The sequence below is a fragment of the Pavona decussata genome, unplaced genomic scaffold (assembly GCF_977016875.1).
Source record: "Pavona decussata unplaced genomic scaffold, jaPavDecu1.1 SCAFFOLD_218, whole genome shotgun sequence".
Classification (NCBI taxonomy): Eukaryota; Metazoa; Cnidaria; class Anthozoa; order Scleractinia; family Agariciidae; genus Pavona; species Pavona decussata.
The window spans coordinates 327,892-347,908 of NW_028145623.1; the positions used below are offsets into that span (position 1 = coordinate 327,892).

At 37.9% G+C, this 20,017-nt stretch overlaps 1 protein-coding gene across 1 annotated transcript; it reads left to right on the top strand.

The window, feature by feature from the left end:
* Positions 1-4,768: 4,768 nt before the first annotated feature.
* On the top strand, positions 4,769-16,606 carry LOC146459579 (uncharacterized). The gene is made up of 2 exons (XM_085089323.1): positions 4,769-5,565; positions 14,543-16,606. The coding sequence occupies exons 1-2, from the start codon at positions 4,878-4,880 to the stop codon at positions 15,418-15,420; spliced, it is 1,566 nt and encodes a 521-aa protein (XP_084945449.1). The 5' UTR covers positions 4,769-4,877; the 3' UTR covers positions 15,421-16,606.
* The last annotated feature ends 3,411 nt before the right edge of the window (positions 16,607-20,017 follow it).

The window sequence follows — 20,017 nt, forward strand, 5'->3', positions numbered from 1 at the left end:
AAATTGCTCTTAAGGGGAGTGGTGCTTATTAGCTTTCATTTGAATGGTTACATGCCGGTCTCACATTTGTCTCAAGGTTAGATTCTGGAAGTGAATGTGCACACAAGTTTGCACATTTTAACATGCATGTTGCAACCAGAAATTATGGTAAAAATTGTGTATGTAAGTTAAGATGTTAGGGATATTTAATTAATACACTGTACTTAATTATAGCTCACCACTATTTTTTTTTTAAGATTCTGATTGGTTTAAATTTATTGTGAAACATGACAGTATTCATTTGTGGCAAGGTTCCTTAGGATATAGGTTTTATCTGGTGAAAAATGCGCTGATGGAAAGTACTTGGCCATGGAAACCTCCACATTGTTCTAATGCAATACCAAACAGGTGGCTTGCATTCAGTCAATTCTTTCTCTTCATGTTCTGGGAGTATTTTCTAACTAAATTGTTGGCAAAAAAATGTCGAAATCACCATGACACTTCCACTTCAGGGTTCCATTGGTAAGCTGTAAATTCGAAATGCCAGGCTCAGAGCCCAGTGGCTTTTGTTTGGAAGAAAATTTAGTGGTGAGCAATAATTACAACAATACAGAGTTACTGCCTACGGACTATCAGTCTGATACAGTAGTTGCCCCTTGGAAAAACTAGCTTTTCAACCCCAAAGCTTAATAATTGTTTTAAGACCATCAAATTCCCTTGGACAACCATAAGCTGGTAGTCCTTTGACACAAACACTATTGCTTACACGAGTAAAATTTACTTGTGATACGAAAGTTTATGAGGTACTGCACTGGCCAAGCCACAGAATTGTCTCATTAACCAACTGACTTACCATACTGCCATACATATGCTTTAATAGATTTAATATATCTCTTAAAAAATAATCTTTGTATAGAAGCAGCTTTATCAGCATACAGGATTTTCTATTGGCATTAATATGTCTTGTAAGTCAAATATTTCAGGCTTAACTTTCCCGTTTGTTCTCCTCAAAGCTGGGAAGTGTCCAAAGCAATTGTACACTGCTACCAAGCATTCAATTCAAATTGGGTGCTCTGCAGGAATTGCGAACAAAAGTAGCTAGTAAAACCTTGAACGCTGTGTTCAATAATTCACCAGAATATGTCAACACTGAAGGCCAAAAATCTTTTGGAAGAATCTTTACCGATTAGTAATTAAACTTGAATCAAAGTTCACATTAATCCAGGATTAGCTTAATTGGGCTTTGAATAACTGAGGCCTAGAGGGTACAATTGCTTTGGAACGCCTCAGGGTAGCTTGCATTTTAGAGGAAACGTACGACGACAGTGGACTGAATTATCATTTAATTTTCTCTTCTTCATTGTTTGACTCACTACAGTGAACATTTCGCCAGTTAAGGCAAGGCAGTTGGTACAGGCTTTATAATCTAGGTATTTTAGAGGTTCCTTTGGTATTTTGTTTTGTTTTTCTCACCAAAAAAAGACAGCAGCTGATTTCATTGGCGTGAAACCAGTCTGGGAAATCCATTTTTATCATTCTGATTGTACATTACAATTTGTGGCTTTTAAAAAGTAGGGTAAACTTTTAAATTGTAATTAAAATTTTTGAATAATTTTAGTAGAGTAGATTCTGATTGTAAATAGTTAAATTACAGAGTTAACGTAGCTGTCATAGAGAATGTGTAGAGCTCATTTTAAGAGGTATTGTAACTTTTTATGTTGTGCTTCCAGTGCAAATTTTATTTTAGTATGTGCGACAGTCAACAAGTCCTCCTTTTTGTCTATCAAATGTACATTGTTCCGATCAAACTGATAACATAAAGGCTGGCCATATTTTACCTTCGTAATATTGTTTTGTTTTGTCTTCGTTTGAACAACTTTGTTGTGTGGGTCACAATCTCGCACCCACAGTCATCAGGCTCCTTGGCCAGCAGTTGGTCGCCAGGAGAGAGACTGAGGAAATCGAAAAAGATCAGAAAATGCCGTCAAGCACCAGTGGGTGAGCTTGCTCAGGGTGAGGGCTAACTGCCGGGGTGGGGGGGGGGGGGGGCTCTCGGTTGTGTGTAAATATCAGAAATCTCTTCACCCCTCCCCCTCCCCCTCCCCCCTCGAGCATTTGAACTTTTAAAAATTGGCTTGCTCAAATTCCCTCCCAGCAGGGCCAAAAGTCGTTCAAAGCATAGTTAATTCAAGGCAATGGTTATGAAATCTGACAAACGTCTTTGTTTGCCTTTTTGGCCTTGACCCTGCACGAAAAACAATAGCATTTGGAATGTGTAACTGACCAATTGAAGCGTTTTTGTTAGATATTCAACTATGGTGTGAACGTTATAACAAAGGATTGTGCAGGGTCGCGGCCCTTCCAACATAACTAGTAGCACCATTGTTTTCATGGCAAGGTTTCCAAACCAGTCTCGATTAACTATGTTCAAAGTACCTAATGCTCGGTGCCGAATTTGACGATCAAATGCCCCTCCTTAAAAACAAGTGTTTCAATTTTTCGTGTGCACTATTATTTTGGAAACTGGTTCCTTCACATTCAATCAAATTTACATACCTTCGTGAACCCTGCAAAGTTTGTGGAGATCTTTTTCAGTTAGTGAGTTAATCGCACACAAAAGCGACATTTCCCCATTGATCGGGAACCACATGTATCCCGCCAAACACACGTAACACTAAAGGTTCAAATTCCCCACCCCACCTAGGTAAAGTTCAAATCTTCCACCCTCTGGAAGGCCTTTCCTGTCAAATGCTCTACTAGACTGCGAGCAGTTTCTTCTCCTAATTTCTGAAGCGCACGATGGATGTAACGAGCGGGCGCAGTGGGAAACTACATGTTCACTTTTCTTATTTGCATAATTTTACAGTCACTTTGCAGGGGTTATCTGAGGAATAAAGTACGACTGCCCGTAGTTTTATGCCCTATTCCGGCCCTGGTTACGGAAAATGGTCAAATGCCGGTGGAGTTCCCGTTGAGGGGGAATATTGAAGGTTCGCAGTAGATCGGCGCATATTTGCCCGATTTTAACGAATGCTAAACCCCGTGGAAATAAAAGGCACTGGCTAACCCCGCATTTCACCTTGCCTTACTCGCGTTTCGTCAAGGTCTACAATTTTTCGTGTGTTTTCGTCTCTTTCCTTTTCTTTCCTCGTTTTCGTTTTCCGCCAAATGGCCTTAATAGCAGGAAAAAGTCTTAATTTTGAAGAAAATCACAACGCTTATTAATTTAAATACATGTTCCGGCCGTTACAACAGCCGTCATTAGTGACAAAATATGTTACTGATCTGTATTGAATTTAAAATATATAAATATAAAGCACTTATACTTATGCGTGACTACATGATAGTCATACGGAGAGTTTAAAATTAACGTGTTTGAGCTGTTATTTTAAGGAGGCTAGGCGTCTCTCAGTGGATATGTATAAAATCCTTGTAATGACTTCAGATAGTTTTCTATATTTTAGCCTTATGGTTTATTTTCTCTTCGATAGGGAGACCAAACTCTTACAAAAAGGGTGATGCAGCGGCTCTCATAAAGTCTCGCATGACTGGCTTGCAACCCTTCTAGAAAACATATAGACTGACAAATAACAGGACATTGCCCTTAATAGGCCCTTATTGATTGCAATTGTGCTAGCATAATTTTTGAATAACTGATCTGGAAAAACGAACATAAAGGCTGGTTTCCATATGATCGCGGATCGCAGATCGCAATAAGGTCTGCGATCGTCTGCGATCGTCTGCGATCATATGGAAACTACTTCTGCGATCGTCTGCGATCGTGATCGCAGAAGATAGAACCATGTTCTATCTAAAGGCTGGTTTCCATATGATCGCAGACGATCGCAGATCGCAGATTGCAGATCGCAAACAATCGCAATTGATCGCAGACGATCGCAGGAGATAGAACATGGTTCTATCTTCTGCGATCGTCTGCGATCACGATCGCAGCCGGAGTCGCAGACGCTCGCAGAAGTGAGTTTCCATATGATCGCAGACGATCGCAGACCTTATTGCGATCTGCGATCCGCGATCATATGGAAACCAGCCTTAACTTGTTCACTTTTTATAAGAGTAACGGCTGCTCAGATAATCGGCATCTCTTTATTTATTTATTTTTTTTTTTGGAGGGAACATCACCAGAGTCATGACTTTCTTGGTTGATTATTTTCAACTTTTGTGCATAGTTCAGTCTACTTTAAATGGCTTGGAGAGGGGGGAGAAGGTGTGACCGCGATACTGGTTCATTCGTCGTCTAGAGGACTGGGCACACCGGAAGTAAAGATGCGTCGGTCCCAGTTCGTGCGCACACAGGCAACAAAATGTCGTCGAGCAACTAACAGATACGTACGAGAAGAAGAAGAACAGCTGCCTGATAGGCCAGAACCCGCTCAATTTGCTAGAGATTGGAGCCTAAAGCAAACTAAAAGCAATACAAGACCAGGGCGCATCTGACGTGAAAAAAGTCCCATTACTTGATCGCATCAATCAGTTTCCAGATCGGCCGATCATAAAAAAGGGATCACAATTTTGAGAATAATTTGGAAAAAATAGGTACTGCTAGTAGCATAATATTGTACTTTTACCAGCACAATCGATAAGGGACTAGCACCTAGTCCTAAACATAAAAACAACTGGTACACAATTAAAGCAATTACAAGCTTACCAGAGCTGTTACACTATCCAGTTTTATTGCAAAATTAAAGAGTTGAAAAAGAATATGTCACGTGTACCCTCGAGTGCTCAGGAACTTGACTATGACTCGATTACGTAACTTTCCATTGCCGCGCACGAATAACCAAGTATGATTGGAATGAGTGACGGTCTTTTAGTTGGTAGGAACAATTATTTGTGTTGTCTGCTCAATTCTGATCAGCGACATTTTCATTTCAGTTTACATGATCATGCCAAAGCTAGAAAATTTTCATCTTGGAGCTGAGATCGGAAGAGGCAGTTACGGGACAGTTTACAAAGCTGAGTGGAATGGGAAACCTGTGGCAGCGAAGATACTTCATAAAGACCTTTTTGAATTGCAACCCGGATATGCTGGCGTATTTAAAGCCGAATGCAGCAAGCTTCAAGGTCTCCAGCACAAGAACATTGTTCGGCTGTTAGGATCCGAATTTTCTTATTCTACGCCTCCAATGCTTATCACCGAACTTTTAGACGGCGACTTGGAGGATTATCTTAAACAACATCTCCCAGGCAAGATTCCATTTCCCGAAACAGTGTCGATCGCGTTAGATGTTGTCGAGGGGCTGGCTTACCTTCACCAACTCGAGCCACCGATGGTTCATCGAGATTTAGCCCCTAAGAATATAATTTTGATGGGCAAAAAGGGCGCTAAGATTGCCAAGATCGCTGATCTCGGTCTTGCGAAGTGTTTTCCACCAAATCAAAGTATGTTTGCTTCTCCAGTTCCAGGGACGGCAGCATACGCTGCGCCGGAGACATACACAGATAAACCCGGAACACCTCAAGTCGAATACAGCGCCAAGATCGATATTTTCTCCTTTGGGGTTATGCTGATGGAGATAATAAATGGTAGTCGCCCAAAGATGGAACCAGAGTGGCCTTTTGAAAAAGGTTTGTGTTTTGAATATTATACTTTTTTCATTCCCTGAATGTAACCATCCGTCTGACAAACGGGAAAACGGGAAAAATGAAAGTCCTTTGGGGTTATGCTTACGGAAATGATAAATGGCAGCACTCCAAATCAGTCAAGCCAGATAAACATTTTGAAAGTAGTTTGTATGGAAAGATTTTTAATGTTTTAATGTGTTAGCGTTATATAGCTACAAAACTCTTCACCTTCTTGAAAGTAAGGTCATTGACATGTATTTAACAAATTCAGCGAGGCTAAAGAAAAATAATTTTTTTTAACTACGTTAAGAAGAAAATGAAGCTCGTTGGCCCGAGTGGGACGTCACTGCTGCCGCTGCATGTGGTACACAACTGTTTTTCGTCTGGATTACAGCTAAGACTTTTTATTGGACGTTTTATTTCAACGGAATTACACAGAAAAAACTATCTCGTTGATACTTGATTGCGCATAACCACCAATTTGGCAGTAGAACTTTCAACGACGCCGAGCGAAACAGGCGGCATATTCCCTGACAAGTTTGATTTATGACTCAGTTGTGGTTGCCAACGCTGATGACTTTTTCTTTTCAGTCGAGTTCACCCGCCGTCATTCTCGCAAGGTAAAACTTAAAGTACTTATCGATCGCATTTAGCTTTATTTTAACTTCTATACTTAACAGATTCCACGAAGGTTTAATTTTCGTGGAAAATACTGAAGTAGAGATGAAGCCAATCTCAGCGGCATGTACTAAAACCTTAAACGGCGAAACGAAACCACCCAAACGAAACGAAATGACCGAAACGAAACGAAACAAAGCGAAACCTCTGAAATGACTCAAAATACGGTAAAATACGAAAAAAAAAAAAAAAAAAAACTGACTAACTACGGCGCGAAGACAATAGCACCTGCTTTTCACCTTTTCTGAGAATGAGTTCAGTCGTTCTAATATGGCCTTCACGTGCTCTCTATTGACTAATCAAAGTTAGGATAGCATATGCTGCATTTCAATGAACACGGTAAATAATGGACAAAAGTCAAACAAAACCCCCAAACAAAAGATCAAAATAAACTTTCTTTTAATGGTGTATATCTTGACAATTTCAGGCTTGCATGCGTGAATTCAAGAAAACTGATCTTTGCTTGAACAGCTCTACGAAAAAAAAAAATTATAATAATGGAAACAGATTCAATCAGTTACATCATTTTGACATGAATCAAAACTAATCCATTAATCTTGTTCTTCCAAAAATATACCAATAATTGGTAACGAAAAGATCGGTACGCCTAATAACCGATTAGGTAATCTGTCGGCCAACAGTCGACCGACAGTCAGTGGAGGTGAGCTGTTCTTCACTTTTACCGATTCATCGGCTAAAAAAAATCCGTAGCAGATTCAAATAAGTATAAATAATGTCAACAAGAGATAAAATTGAACTATAAATGTCCAAGACATTCACTGGTTCAGCTCTTTTGGTATGCTACCAGCTCTATTCCAGTTTTGTTACATTTCGTTTCGGGTTTGCATGCCAATCTCAGTCAATCATCATGTCTCGTATGGATGATTTCTAACAATTCGTCTGATATTTACTGAGGCAAAATAATGGATTTTACTCAGAAAACAGTGAGTAAGATCTTTCAGGTCGAAGCTGGTAAATGGCAGTGTTTTTCTTTTTTTGTGTTTTAGGAGTAGTTCTTTGTGAATTTTAATGGTTAGTGAGAAAAATTAAAAAGCATTCAGCAAACTCATTACAGTAAAAACCCGCGTATAAGAACCTAGAATTTTTGGGATCAGGCTGAATGGGTTCTTATATTTTGGGGTAGTTTTTCCGAAGTCAGGCTGATAAGGTTCTTAGTAGGTTCTTGTTTGTAGGATTTGTCATAGTGATACTTAGTAGGTTCTTATTTGTAGGATTTGTCATAGTGATACCAGTCAGAGAACTACTTATACTCTCATTTGTATTTTAAACAGCAAAAATGCCAAGCCTTGTTTTTTAAACATTAATAAAATAAGTATCAGGCTACCATATTTACAGCTGTATTTGATAATCATGTAAATTTTAAAAAGACCTGTCTTGTTTGCTTAATTATTCCATGCTGTAAAGAACAAAACATTTTGGGCTATTTACAGAATGTACAGTGAATGTTCACATAAATTTAAATAAAAAACAAAAGCTCATCATGTTCTAAAAAGGAAAAAGAAATCAATCAAACATTATTAATATAAATATATAAATAGTGAGCAAAAGTCAGGGGACTATACAGATTCAAGTCCCAAGACTACACCAGTATAATTTTATACAGTACATATTCTATACTCTGTATTTTAAAGATTTTCAATTATGAAGTTTCTTCATTGTACTACGTACATACTGTATTAAAAAAATAATTTTCATGGTATATTTCTCAGAAATTTCACAATTTCTAACAATTAAAATCCATTATTATATGGCAAGGTAGTCTTGAAGTAAATCCGCGCGTTCTGATTGGCTCTTTCTTGGTTGGGATTTTACCATACGGACTGTTTCCATTGAAATGGTCATAAGCCGTGTATTTTATGACAAGCGGCAAATTTGAAAATTTGCAGCTAAAACTGCGAAAAGAAAACCTGAAAATACTTTCATTCTTCGCAAAGAAACTACCCAAAAGACTGATTCCAACATGGACGAAGAAGAATATCATTTACAAAGCAAATTTTACTATCCCGAAGATCTAGAAACCTCTGAAGCAGGCATCTGCGAACGGCCGAGGAAGCCATTGAGGATTTTATAAACAAACAGAAAAGTGAAAACACAAAAGGAAGAAGTCTACTGATATGAACACTCTAGTCCGTTTTATTGAAGCTAATGGCTTGAATAGTCAAACAATTGAAAGCCTACCTTCGTCCGAGCTTGATCACCTTGTCAATTTCTTTTTTCTTTTATGAACGTACGCAGGAAAAATGGTGAATACGAGCCAGCAACATTTTCCAGTTTTCAGCGCAATATATACAGCGATACTTCTCTGAGAAGAAATATCCATTCAGCATACTCAAGGACAATGAGTTTAAAAATCGAGAAGAGTTCTAGCTGCGAAGCACAAGTCACTAGTTCGCGAGCGCGACAGAAGAAACGAGCTGCAAGCCGCTCGGGCGATTGACGAAAACGAAGAAGATGCTCTTTTTGAGGCAGGAGAATTCGGCGACTCCAATCCAGTTGCACTCCAAAGAACTCTGTGGTGGTTTTTATCTCTACACTTGGGTTTGCGAGCCAGAGATGAGAGCGAGGAGGACAATTGACTTAATGCTGCTTTTTTTAAAGTTGAAAATGATTTTCACAGCAACCTTTTCTTGATCCGTACTTTGTGATGCGCTAGTAAATTTTCTGGGATCGAAGAAACCCTTTTGTGAGTTTCAAAAACAAACCGCGGCTGTTAAGATTTTTGTCAAATTCCGCTACAAATCCTTCTTAAAGTCTTTTCTATAAACATGTAAACGTTCAGTAAATTTGTTTTCATGTTATCCTCGTGGTACCGTAGCTTGTTCTTTTTGGGTTGCTCGCGTTATCAAAAACACGTCACGACGGAAACCCTTTGAATTTAAGTGACCGGAAGTGCATTTTTTTTTATAAATAAGCAAGTTTGCTCCGAGTGCCATATAATAAACTACTTACTAACCTAAGTTGCTCGAGCTGTACTGGGGAATATTGGCCCTCGTTCGTTTGTGCACGGAACTCGCTGCGCTCGGTCCGTACTGCCACGACCTCGGGCCAATATTCCCCAGTACGGCCCTCGCGCTCGGTTAGTAAGAGGTTAGTATTTTGGCTATAAAATAAGAGTGTTTTTTTGTATAAGAACCTATTTTTCTTTGCCAGGCTGAACAGGTTCTTATGTATTTGGGTATTAAAATGCCCAATTTCAGCCTGTAGGTTCTTAAATCACTAGGTTCTTATACGCGGGTTTTTACTGTATTTATCCATTAGGTTGTAATAATAATAATAATAATAATAATAATAGTTTATTGATATCCCTCTCGCAGCCTAAAAGGCTGAATTACAAGGATGGTCAGTTACAATAGTACAAGACACTACGGTATAAAGACATTCAGATAAATAATTATATAAATATGATTAAAGCACAAATAACAGAGAAAACATAACAGAGAAAAGGATTACAACTGGTCTTGATACTTAATGGTGCAGAAATCTGCGAACCGCTTTGTCTTGGGGACAAAGCGCTTCGGAACACGTTCGCCTGATCGGAGGCAGTACGGCCTGTCAATTGACACGTTAGGAATTAATGGCTTAAGGACAGGAGACGACAGGCAACCACGCTTGATAAAATTTATGCAAGCTTCTTCCCTTCCCAGATTGTGGACGTTGTTGAATGTTTGCATTTGGCGAATGCGGACCAGTCAGATTGCGAAAAACACTAAGGTCGTTAAATTAGTATATATTGTTAGAAGGAGAAAAAATCAACAATTTATTAAATTTGTGTATTTTTACGTTTCTCGTTGTGTACTTTTAGGTTGGATCGTTGTGCGCGTTTAAAATAAACAATATTTAGCATGTCGACACCGGGCAATCATCATCACTCCGATAGCCGTTTGACAACAAGTCAGTGAGTGTTACTTACTTTGCTCGACGTGGACGTTGAGGGCGTATGTTAGGGAAATTTCGGTCGATATTTATCGTAATCGTATTCGAATTTATAGGGAAAATTTCATATTTATCCAATTATATTTTGTGGCTTAAGGTTATGCCATTATTGGTTCTATCGTATATCGTTCAAGTAGTTAACAATGTTAACGGATACGTAACCCTTGGCTTAGTTTGCGATTTAGCTTTTCAGTAATTTGCCAAGTTGTGCAAAAGACTGAATTCTTGAAAACCTTATTGTGCTCGTTACTAAAGGTAAAATAATTAGAAAAGCCGACAGTAGCTATGAAAAAAAAATTAAACAAGGAAAAAGAATACTTATTTAATAGAGTGTGACAACTATCGCTACTGAAAGTGAGTTGTTTTTAAAAGTATCCAGAATAGTAGAATTTATGGTTTCGTACCGTACGCATTGCGGTTACGTTTGTTCTAAAAACAGCTTAAAACAGACCATGTTTTAGTTGGTGGCCTTGAAAAATAAATTAAACTGCAATAACCTTAGATAATGCTGGGTCATTTTAAATTTACTGGCACATTTGTGTTGAGCATCCTTTGTGGTACGCAATCAGGAATTTGTCAGGAAGTGGCCTTATCAGTATCTTCTTAACATAGCTGTAAAGTGAAAAAGGCTTAACCTTAGTACTTCCCTCTTGATTGTCATAAAGTTAAGGCTGCACTTTACGACTATGTTGGAATTTTGTTACTTCAAAAGTGGGCATCAAAGATAATTGGGCTTAAAGTTCGGCTATTTCCGGTTTGTCGCTATATGCTGATAAGGGCCACAACTTTAGATTACTGACGTGTGGAACAGAAATATTCCTGTGGGCCATAAGTTTTTCTAAAGAAAGTTCAAGAGTTAAGCTAACAAAAAATGACTCTTGATTTGACTGAATAATATTTTAGCATTGTACGTGAAGTAATGAAAAGTGATCAAAATTAAGCTAAAAATCAGCCTCAGGGGACCCCCACAAGGCTGTTATCTAGAACTCAGCCCAAATTAAGGTCAGCGAAGCTGAAACTTTGGTATATTGCACAAGTCCTGACAGTTACTCTGTGTACCAATTTTGAGCAAAATTGGCCCACCGCCATTTCCAAGCTTGCCCCACTCTTTCAAGCAGAGGGCGTTTTCTGTCCAAACCTTTGTTATCATAGCAAACGGCATTTGGAACGTTCTTTGAACTTCCTCGATAGCTGTGATTATAAAATAATTGCGATTCAAAACAGCTGAAAATGCCTCAAAGCACGAAATTTGCATAATTCGAAATATTTTAAAACTGGTGCTCTTATAGCTGTAAGTCGTCATGGACGCGCAAGGGTTCATTTCAGTGGGTAACAATAACGTGGGCAGGGCCCTCAGGAGATGCAACTGAAAGGTTATCAATCACAGTTGGACCCAATCTGAGAACAGGGATACTTTCTGCCCCTTCAAATCCTTCATACCCCAAATTCTCGTACCCAGGAGTTAGCAACTTTTTTTTAGCAGAAGGAACTAAGTAAAGACGGCTTCTTTTACGGCACACGAGCTCGAGAGTGACGTAGAGAAAAGAAAATTTCGCTTCATGATGGCGAAAGTATCAAAACGTCTAAATGGTGTCAATACCAACCACAGACCTCGCTGATTTAGCTGACGTAATTCTTGAAATGTCTCGATGGAACCAAATTAAAGCTAATCGATGTTTGAACAACACAATTTCTTTTATCCTCCCTTGTTATAGCATAGCTTTTTTTCGGCTAGAAAGTCATTTATTATTAACCATAATTTATTCATTACGTCCAACACACATTGTGTAAAAGTTACCCCACGTCTTTTGGAATTGCCGAGAATGTAGACCAGGGGATAGAACCACAGGAGTAGTATTAAATTCTCGTGGTTGTTTTATTTTACAGCCACGAGATAAAACTGGGTGACCGTAACTTTACTGAACGGACCTTGCAGCATAGACGAAAATCGCACTACTGACACTCTAACGATAAACAGAGACAGACACTGTAGATACGACACAAACCCACAGAAAAACACATGAGAGGTAGAATTTAAAATTCTGAAGGCTAAGCGACTTAAGGCGATTTTGGGTGACTTAAGGAGAATTTTTTTACAAGGTGCAGTGTGAAAGCTTGACTGTTGTCCATGTATAGTTACTAGGCTATTAATATACCACAATGAGCATAATTTTAGAATTAATTTGCCTTGTTTAGGTCCCACATGGAACCCTTAACCTAAAGGGCAAACAGGATGTTTGCCCTTAAGCTTATAAAAATTCTTCTTCCTTAGGTATGAACTTCTGCAAGGCTGTAATTTAATTAACTTAACTAACTTTCTTAATATCTATGTGTGTTTGTGTGCGTGTATTTGTGTACGTGTCCGCGGTCAAAGTTAATTACCATAAGTCCATATTGTAATTCTAATATTGGCTTGATACAAGCTTCGTGGTTTCTTTCAGGTTTTCTCGCCATTTATCTTCTTTAACAATTTTCTTCATTTTTTTTCCATCTTGTGCTGTAAATGTTGTGTATATGGCAAAATAATTATTGTTTTGTATTGTATTGTATTGATGTTCTTGCCTGTGAATGATTTATTGTAATCCACCAATCAGGGAACCAAGCCTTAAAAGGCATTTAGCTATTAAGATTACTGAGAAATTACCCAGGCTTCATCATCACAAAGATTTTAAGTCCTTAGTACAGACAACCCAGTTCAGGCCCAGAAAGGCCTTCAATATGACCTTAACTAACAAGCATAGACTTGAACAAAATGTGTCCAAGAAAGGTCAAGAAAGGATCTAAAATATTGCCTGGATTGTTAATACAAGCATTATGTATCAGGAAACTCCATAGGTGATCATTCCCGGAAAATTTGACATGATGCACATTATGCCCACAAGTTATCACATCTGGAATTTTTTGGTACATAATTCATCTAAGAAGATGATTGATCAGTAATAAATATGTAAACAGTATCAAAAATTACTCAAGCAATCACAATGATACATTTAATACACACTAAGCTTAGAAAGCTTTAATTTTATCAAATAATTTGATCAACTACAGCATTTTGTTACATTCACTATAAATATAACACTTATAATTATTATGTCAATAGCTGAATTCCTCTATGCCAAATTCCACTTGCTTTGATGGCCGTGTTTGCCAAATTCATACCAGCTTTAAACTAGAAATCTAGCCATAAATACAATAAACTGTTAAGAGTGCTTCTTGTAAGAGAATTGGAGCCATTCCAGCGAAAGAATATTAGTTCTTGTACCACTACCGAGTTAAGGGTTTGCGTTAAAATGCGTAACAACCAGGTGTTTTACTTATAGAAAGGGTCCTCCAAACCCAGCATTTGTATGGGGGATGGTTGATGGCACTATATAATATTACAACCATCACTTGAGTCAATGGCAGAGATTGGTAACCCAATGAATACACTAAATAAATGGAAAAGAAATTCATTTAAATGGGGAAGTTTATCCTCTACGGGAAATTTAAGCTTTTTCCAATCTAAGCGATTTTTAAAAGACTGGCAAAAGGGGGGGATGGGGTGGGAGGCTCCCATATAAAAGTGATAGGGATAAACTCGAAAAATTTGAAAAGAAGCCCTAAAAGGTATCAGTATTCTGTTTTGTGAGGCATGATCTGAACAATTTTTTTCATCATTTTATTTAAGAGGTACCAAATCAGTTGATTGACATTTGCTGCCTGTCATTTTTTTGGCTCATAACCCTAAAAGGTACCACAATGTATCTGATGGAAGTAATTTTAGATTTTAACACCCTAAGGGGTATCAAACCACAAATATTAACCCCTAAAAGTTATGGCGATCACCCCTATCAATTTTATATGAGATCCCCCTCCCTACCGGGGGTATTTAAGGCGACTTTAGGCGACTTAAGGCAACTTCAGGCGACTTGAGGTCTCAGAGTAGGCCTAACTGAGATCTAGCATAATTTACCGAAAGCAGAAAAATGTGCCGAAATTTTACACCCCTCGTAGTCTTTGCTCCCCAAAGATCTTGCTTTGCATTGTATGCAATGCAGACGATACAATACTGAGAAAACCTCAACGATTTTGTATGTTTTATTCTGGGGCATTGTACGCAGCAGAAAACTCAAGACTGCCAGAAAACGTTGTTCAATAAACAACTGACCATATATACCTCGTGAACAAAAGATATATCGTGGCCGTATTCTAAACTGAGTGTAAATTGGGCAATTACTCAAAAGAAACAAGAAACGTTCTTTGGCTAACTCCACAAGGATATTAATCTTAGTGTTTTGTTAATGTATTCACTTTCAATTCAGGCTCTCTATTTTCTGTTTTTGATTTTGTTCTTGTTTTTAAACGTCAGATGGGAGACGTATTCCAGAGAAACAACGTCGAAGAAGTGACTTCAGTAAGATGGGTGAACACAAACTGAGAGGAATCGTACTGCGCTGCCTTGAAGATGACAGTGAAGAAAGACCAGACGCTGAGGAGCTTGTAGAGTGGCTTCAGCAAGAAAACACTAAAAATGACCAAAAAAGGAAAATTGCTGAAAGTGTCAGAACAGGTCGGCCTCCTAAGTTGAAAGTTGTCCCTATTGGCCAATCTGGTACTGGAAAGACTTGTATCGTCCAACGCTTTTTACACAACAGTTTCTCGGAGAATGGAATACCCACCATGGGTTTTTTTTGTGATGGTAAGAACATCACCCTGCACAATAAAAAGTTCTATTTGGAGGTTTTAGACACCGTAGGGCAAGAACTTTATCACGGCCTTCCTCAAAATTTTGCACGGGGCGCTGACGGTGTTATTCTTATCTTCGACCTAACTAGAAAAGCTACGTTGACTGAACGTGTTCCTGCAATGCTCGAGATTGTTAGTAGGCACATCGTTTTCACCACGAGAATAGTTTTAGTGGGAAACAAGGTTGATGTTGACAAATCCAAGCGTCAAGTAACTCGTCCAGAGGCCGAAGAGTATGCACGACACCTTGGTGCAAGCTATATTGAGACTAGTGCAAAAACTGGCGAAAATATAGAAAGGGTGTTTGAAGAGGTTGCCAATCAGATTTATGACACCCTGGACTTGTCAGACGTGGAAACGTATTTTCCAGGCGCAGAACAAGATAAAATAGTCCTTGTAGAAACTGACTCTCGTGTAAAAACCTGTCGCGATCGATTTTATGACGGGATTGCATACTTAGCGTCACCCATTACTTCCTTCGTAGGGTGGTTTACTAGTTAAACGTACAAAGTGTTTTTTGAGCTTTTGCGTGTTCTGGTTGCGAAAGTTTCCTCAAAACACAACTTACACTTGAGTTAAGGCGGCCACGCGGCAATGCCAGGAATTTGTATCTCAATATATGTTATCTTATATAACTCGTGAATGCTCTGAATACCGACTCATTCCCTCCTCTGTGGCACAAATTATTTCCAACGCCTGATAATTACACTCATGTTTTTTCTCAATACAACATTACAAATGGTTTGAGAAATTATCCACTAAAGCCTAGAACCGATGGCCTGAAACGCTTTGTGCCTTATAGTGGTGCCGTGAATTTAAAAGCTGAAACAATGTGAATCCCCGGGAGTTGTCAGAAAGAAGATAAAAGCGTGCTTTTTTTCCTTTGGGCTACCACGTGGCAATCATATAAAGTAGTTCTTTTTTACTTTACTTTTTTTTTTTTACAAATAGGTAAGTAAGTAAGTAAGTAAGTAAGTAGTTACGCATGGTGACTTATGAGGACATAAGTATAGTTACACACCCGCACTGTGGGGTCCGCTTGTAATAGTGGGGACAAAATCCAGACCCCACAAATACATGCCCTTAAAACTGCATTTTTTGGCCAGAAATTGGGTTTGAGCTACAAGGTAGATACGTCCCCATAATACGGTTTTGAGTAACACTTACCCACAAGTCCCCACAAGGTCTCAAAAAAGTGAGTAAGAAAAAAAACCGTTTTCTCAATTTCTTTTTTACAGAGATAGTTTAACATCATCTTTGAAAGCTGACCATGTAGTTTGTTTGGAAAAAACTACTTTAATGTGCAAATACTCACAGACATTTCATCAAGCAGATACTCACATTTGCCATGTAATGTAGTTTTTTTTATTGATCAAAGATTTGCTAGATTTAAAACATTAAAACTTTTTACAAGGCTAAAAATCCTTAAAAAAGAAAAAAAAATCGAAAGTTTTCGACTTAATGAAGTCATCATCGAGGTAACGTGATGACTTACTCACTTTTTTTTAGACCCTGTGGGGACTCAAGCATTAACATGATGACTTCAAAATCATTAGGTTTCTTTATAAAGAGTTTTAGCCTTAAATAAATCAAAAAATAAATAGTTTGGACAATTCTGTTAAATTTATTATCACCTAAACTACACACGCAGTCGCACTAACAATAATAAAACAAATTGCCAACTGCACTTAAAGGTTATTATATGACTTAACTGGAGCAACAGTTTTGTAGAAAGGCCAGATACCATGATGCACCTTTGGATATAAAAGGTAAGGTTACATGATTAATTTGTAACCCTCAACTTTCACTATAACATCACTGCAGATTAGTCTATTTGCTGTGAAAGTTTTTCACAAATGAAACAGAAGAATATTTGTTCCTGCAACTTTTTCAGCCTGACCTTAAAGTGAACTCATTCACATTCTCAAATTGCTACAATCCTTGGAAACAACGGAAACCAAAGAACACTGTTACTAGTTTTCTCGTGGATTTGTGGGTCAAAAAAAAGTTTAAAGGAGCTAAGCCATGATATTTTGAGCCATTTCTTTGACAGTCTAAATTACGGTTGAAGTCACTATAATTGAAAAACCTAAAAATATTAGTTTGCTGAGGAAAAACACTCCAACGAAGTGATTCTAAAACAAAAAGGATCAAGGATGGCTGAGGCTAGAGAAAATTGAAACAGATTGGAAATGACAATTCTGAGAAAGCTACTTTTTTTCAAAATAAAGAAACGATGAACAGATGTAGCTCTTTTAAGGACTTTGGAACATATTTGACCTGGTAACTAAACCATATAAAGTGCTTTGCTTGCTTCTGCGGACTCACTGTCATCAATTGCTGAAAATGGCTTGCTGTTTGAATGGTAGCATATTAAGTGTATATCGGTGGTAGCTGTAATTGATAGAGGTGAGCATTGCTTTATTTTGTTGTAATTATTTATGACCGGCGCTTCCTTCCAGCCATGTAAAATTTTCTTAAAAATTTGCCCATTTCTTTATGTTTTAAGTATTTTCTTGTAGAATTTCTGATTCAGAAACACTGATGGAAGACAAGTTTATGCCAGCCAATTTGTTTTTGTTTGGAACAACATTCGCTGGTTAGGGAGTGAATACTAATGCTCATTAGCCAGAGATAGTGAACCAATCAGATTGCTTGAAACACCAAAATCACTAAGTGTGTATATATAAACATGTACTAACATTGATAATATATTCCTAATTTATCTCCTAGTGTAGAGAAATGTTTCTCCAGAAAAACTTAGCTTACTTCTACATTTATTTACAACAACAATAAAATCAATTAGGGATTTTAATAAAATTAGAAGTAGGCATCTGGCTTAAGTCGAGTGACCTTCTCTCTGAAAGAATCCTTCTGCCCACTTCTCTAAGCAAAGTAGCTGATGATTTTCATCACCATCCAATTGCTGCACTGTACAAGAAACCCATAAGAGTTTGAAACAAGTAACGTGCGTTCACAGCGTTGGAAAATTCAGTTTTGCTAAATACCATATTTGGAAACATGAAGATTGTACGCGTGCATTATACACGTAGCGACACACGCAATGAAATTTTTCTTTTACGCCAACTACTTGAATTCCAACCTTGAAGCTGAAAACTTCGTACAGAAACTAAAGAATTTCATTAACCGTGTCTTAGTAAAGTTTTTTAAAGTACTGACAGAAACAAATGTTAACTTTATTTTACTTAGGTTGTCAAAAACAAGATAAAGCCTTCTCGTGTGCGTTAGCATGTGCTGTAAATTTAATGAAGCTGACCATTTCGATGTTTATATTCAGGACAATTACCTTCTTATACATTGCTTACATCCAGCACCTTGCTTGTTGAGACGAATTCGCGTACAGTAAGAGTTCTTTGAATTTTGCAACAACAATAGTGAAAGAGACATAAAAAGGCAGACTACAGGTGATTCCTTGCAAAGGTTTGAATTTGCGGGAGAGGATCTGCAGCAGCTCCTATTGCAATTTTGATTGGTTAAATTCTCTTGGGTTATTTTTTGAATAAATTGAATATTCGGAAGCTTGTTTCTAAGTGCACAAAGGAAAGTTGCACGTTTCAACCCCTTATGGGTTTCTGACTGCAATAAATATTAATAGACTTTTGCATACATAAGCTGGTTGTGATTTACTATTAATGCCCTGGCCAAACAGGAAATGTTTGATGATGAAACATCATCAAACATGTTTTATCAAACATTGTCAAACATCAGAACACAGGGAGTTGTGGCGGAATCTGCCAGCCAAACATGTTTGTTTCACACAAAAGAAATGTTTGATGTTGTTTGATCGCATGTTTGATGGAGTTCAAACGTCATCAGACAAGTTGGCCAAACGGTAAAATGTTTGATCACCGAACAATGTTTGATAATTTTTGGTCATCAAACATAATTCCCGTTTGGCCAGGGCCCAGTTGTTCAAAGCCCGATTAAGCTAATCCTGGGTTAACGTGAACTTAGATTCAAGTATATTTACTAATCGATAAGGATTTGTCCAAAAGGTTTTTGTCCCTAAGTCTTGCCTAAGACTTTTCTTTACCTTTAGCTCGAAACCAGCCTCTAAAACCATTTTTAATGAGCGAGATTGAAACCTCGGTTAACTTTTAATCGTGGATTAGCGTTAATCGGCTTTCGAACAACCCGGCCCAGGGCTTTAAACAGTTAGCCTTATAAGTTTCAGATTTAGTCACAAACTGTACAGTCAAGTTCTCTCTTCAATGAAAGGTATTAATGTGAAGTGAACCTGAAAAAAATGCATACATTTAAACTTAGCTTTGATATCATTTTTTTCACTTGACCTGATCATGAGTCCCAGACCATTGTGTGGCTCCAAAATGTAGGTCTACCCCATGGAAGGGATTTCTTAAATAAGAAACCCTCATCCATCTGGAAATTCGAATTAAAGGCCATACATTTCTTTAATTTTTTTTTGGTCTGTGAGAATCTCCCTGGCCCCCAGAATTTCCAATCTCTTCTGTGGGGCACATTTGTGAGATTCACTGTAATAAATAAATTTTGTCCTCAAGCTTACTTTTCACATTTTCTTTTCGTGTATTGTGTTGTCCTTTTTAAAACACATTTTCAGTACTTTTAAAGAGACACCTAACCATCAACTGTCAGCACTTTCTCGATAGAACATTTGTTTCCACTCGCTAGGGTAGTATTAAACACTAGAGTTATTAGTCAAGAGTAAGCTTATGCTGGACTTTTTTGCAACTGATTCTGCACGGTCAGGTAAACCGTGCAGACTGCAGACTGAGCATTTTTTTTGTCTCCGTTTGTAAAAGAGCATTGCCTTCATACTGTTAACGTTAATGAAGGTAAATGGTTTTTGACAAGCTTGACATTAAACTTTGAATTATTAAAATCAAGCAAAGTGTACTAGTAAAAACTCACATTATTCAGGGCAGTCAAAGCTGGCATGTTGCATATCATCATCTGCGACGGTTCACTCGTTAGAAAACGATGCTAGCGAATCCAGCAATTCGAACGAATAGTCGGAAATTGGATACAAATCGACTGATTACAAATCGTCCTTGGGTACGAATCGCCTGGATAGAGGGTAAAGAAAATAAGAAAAGTA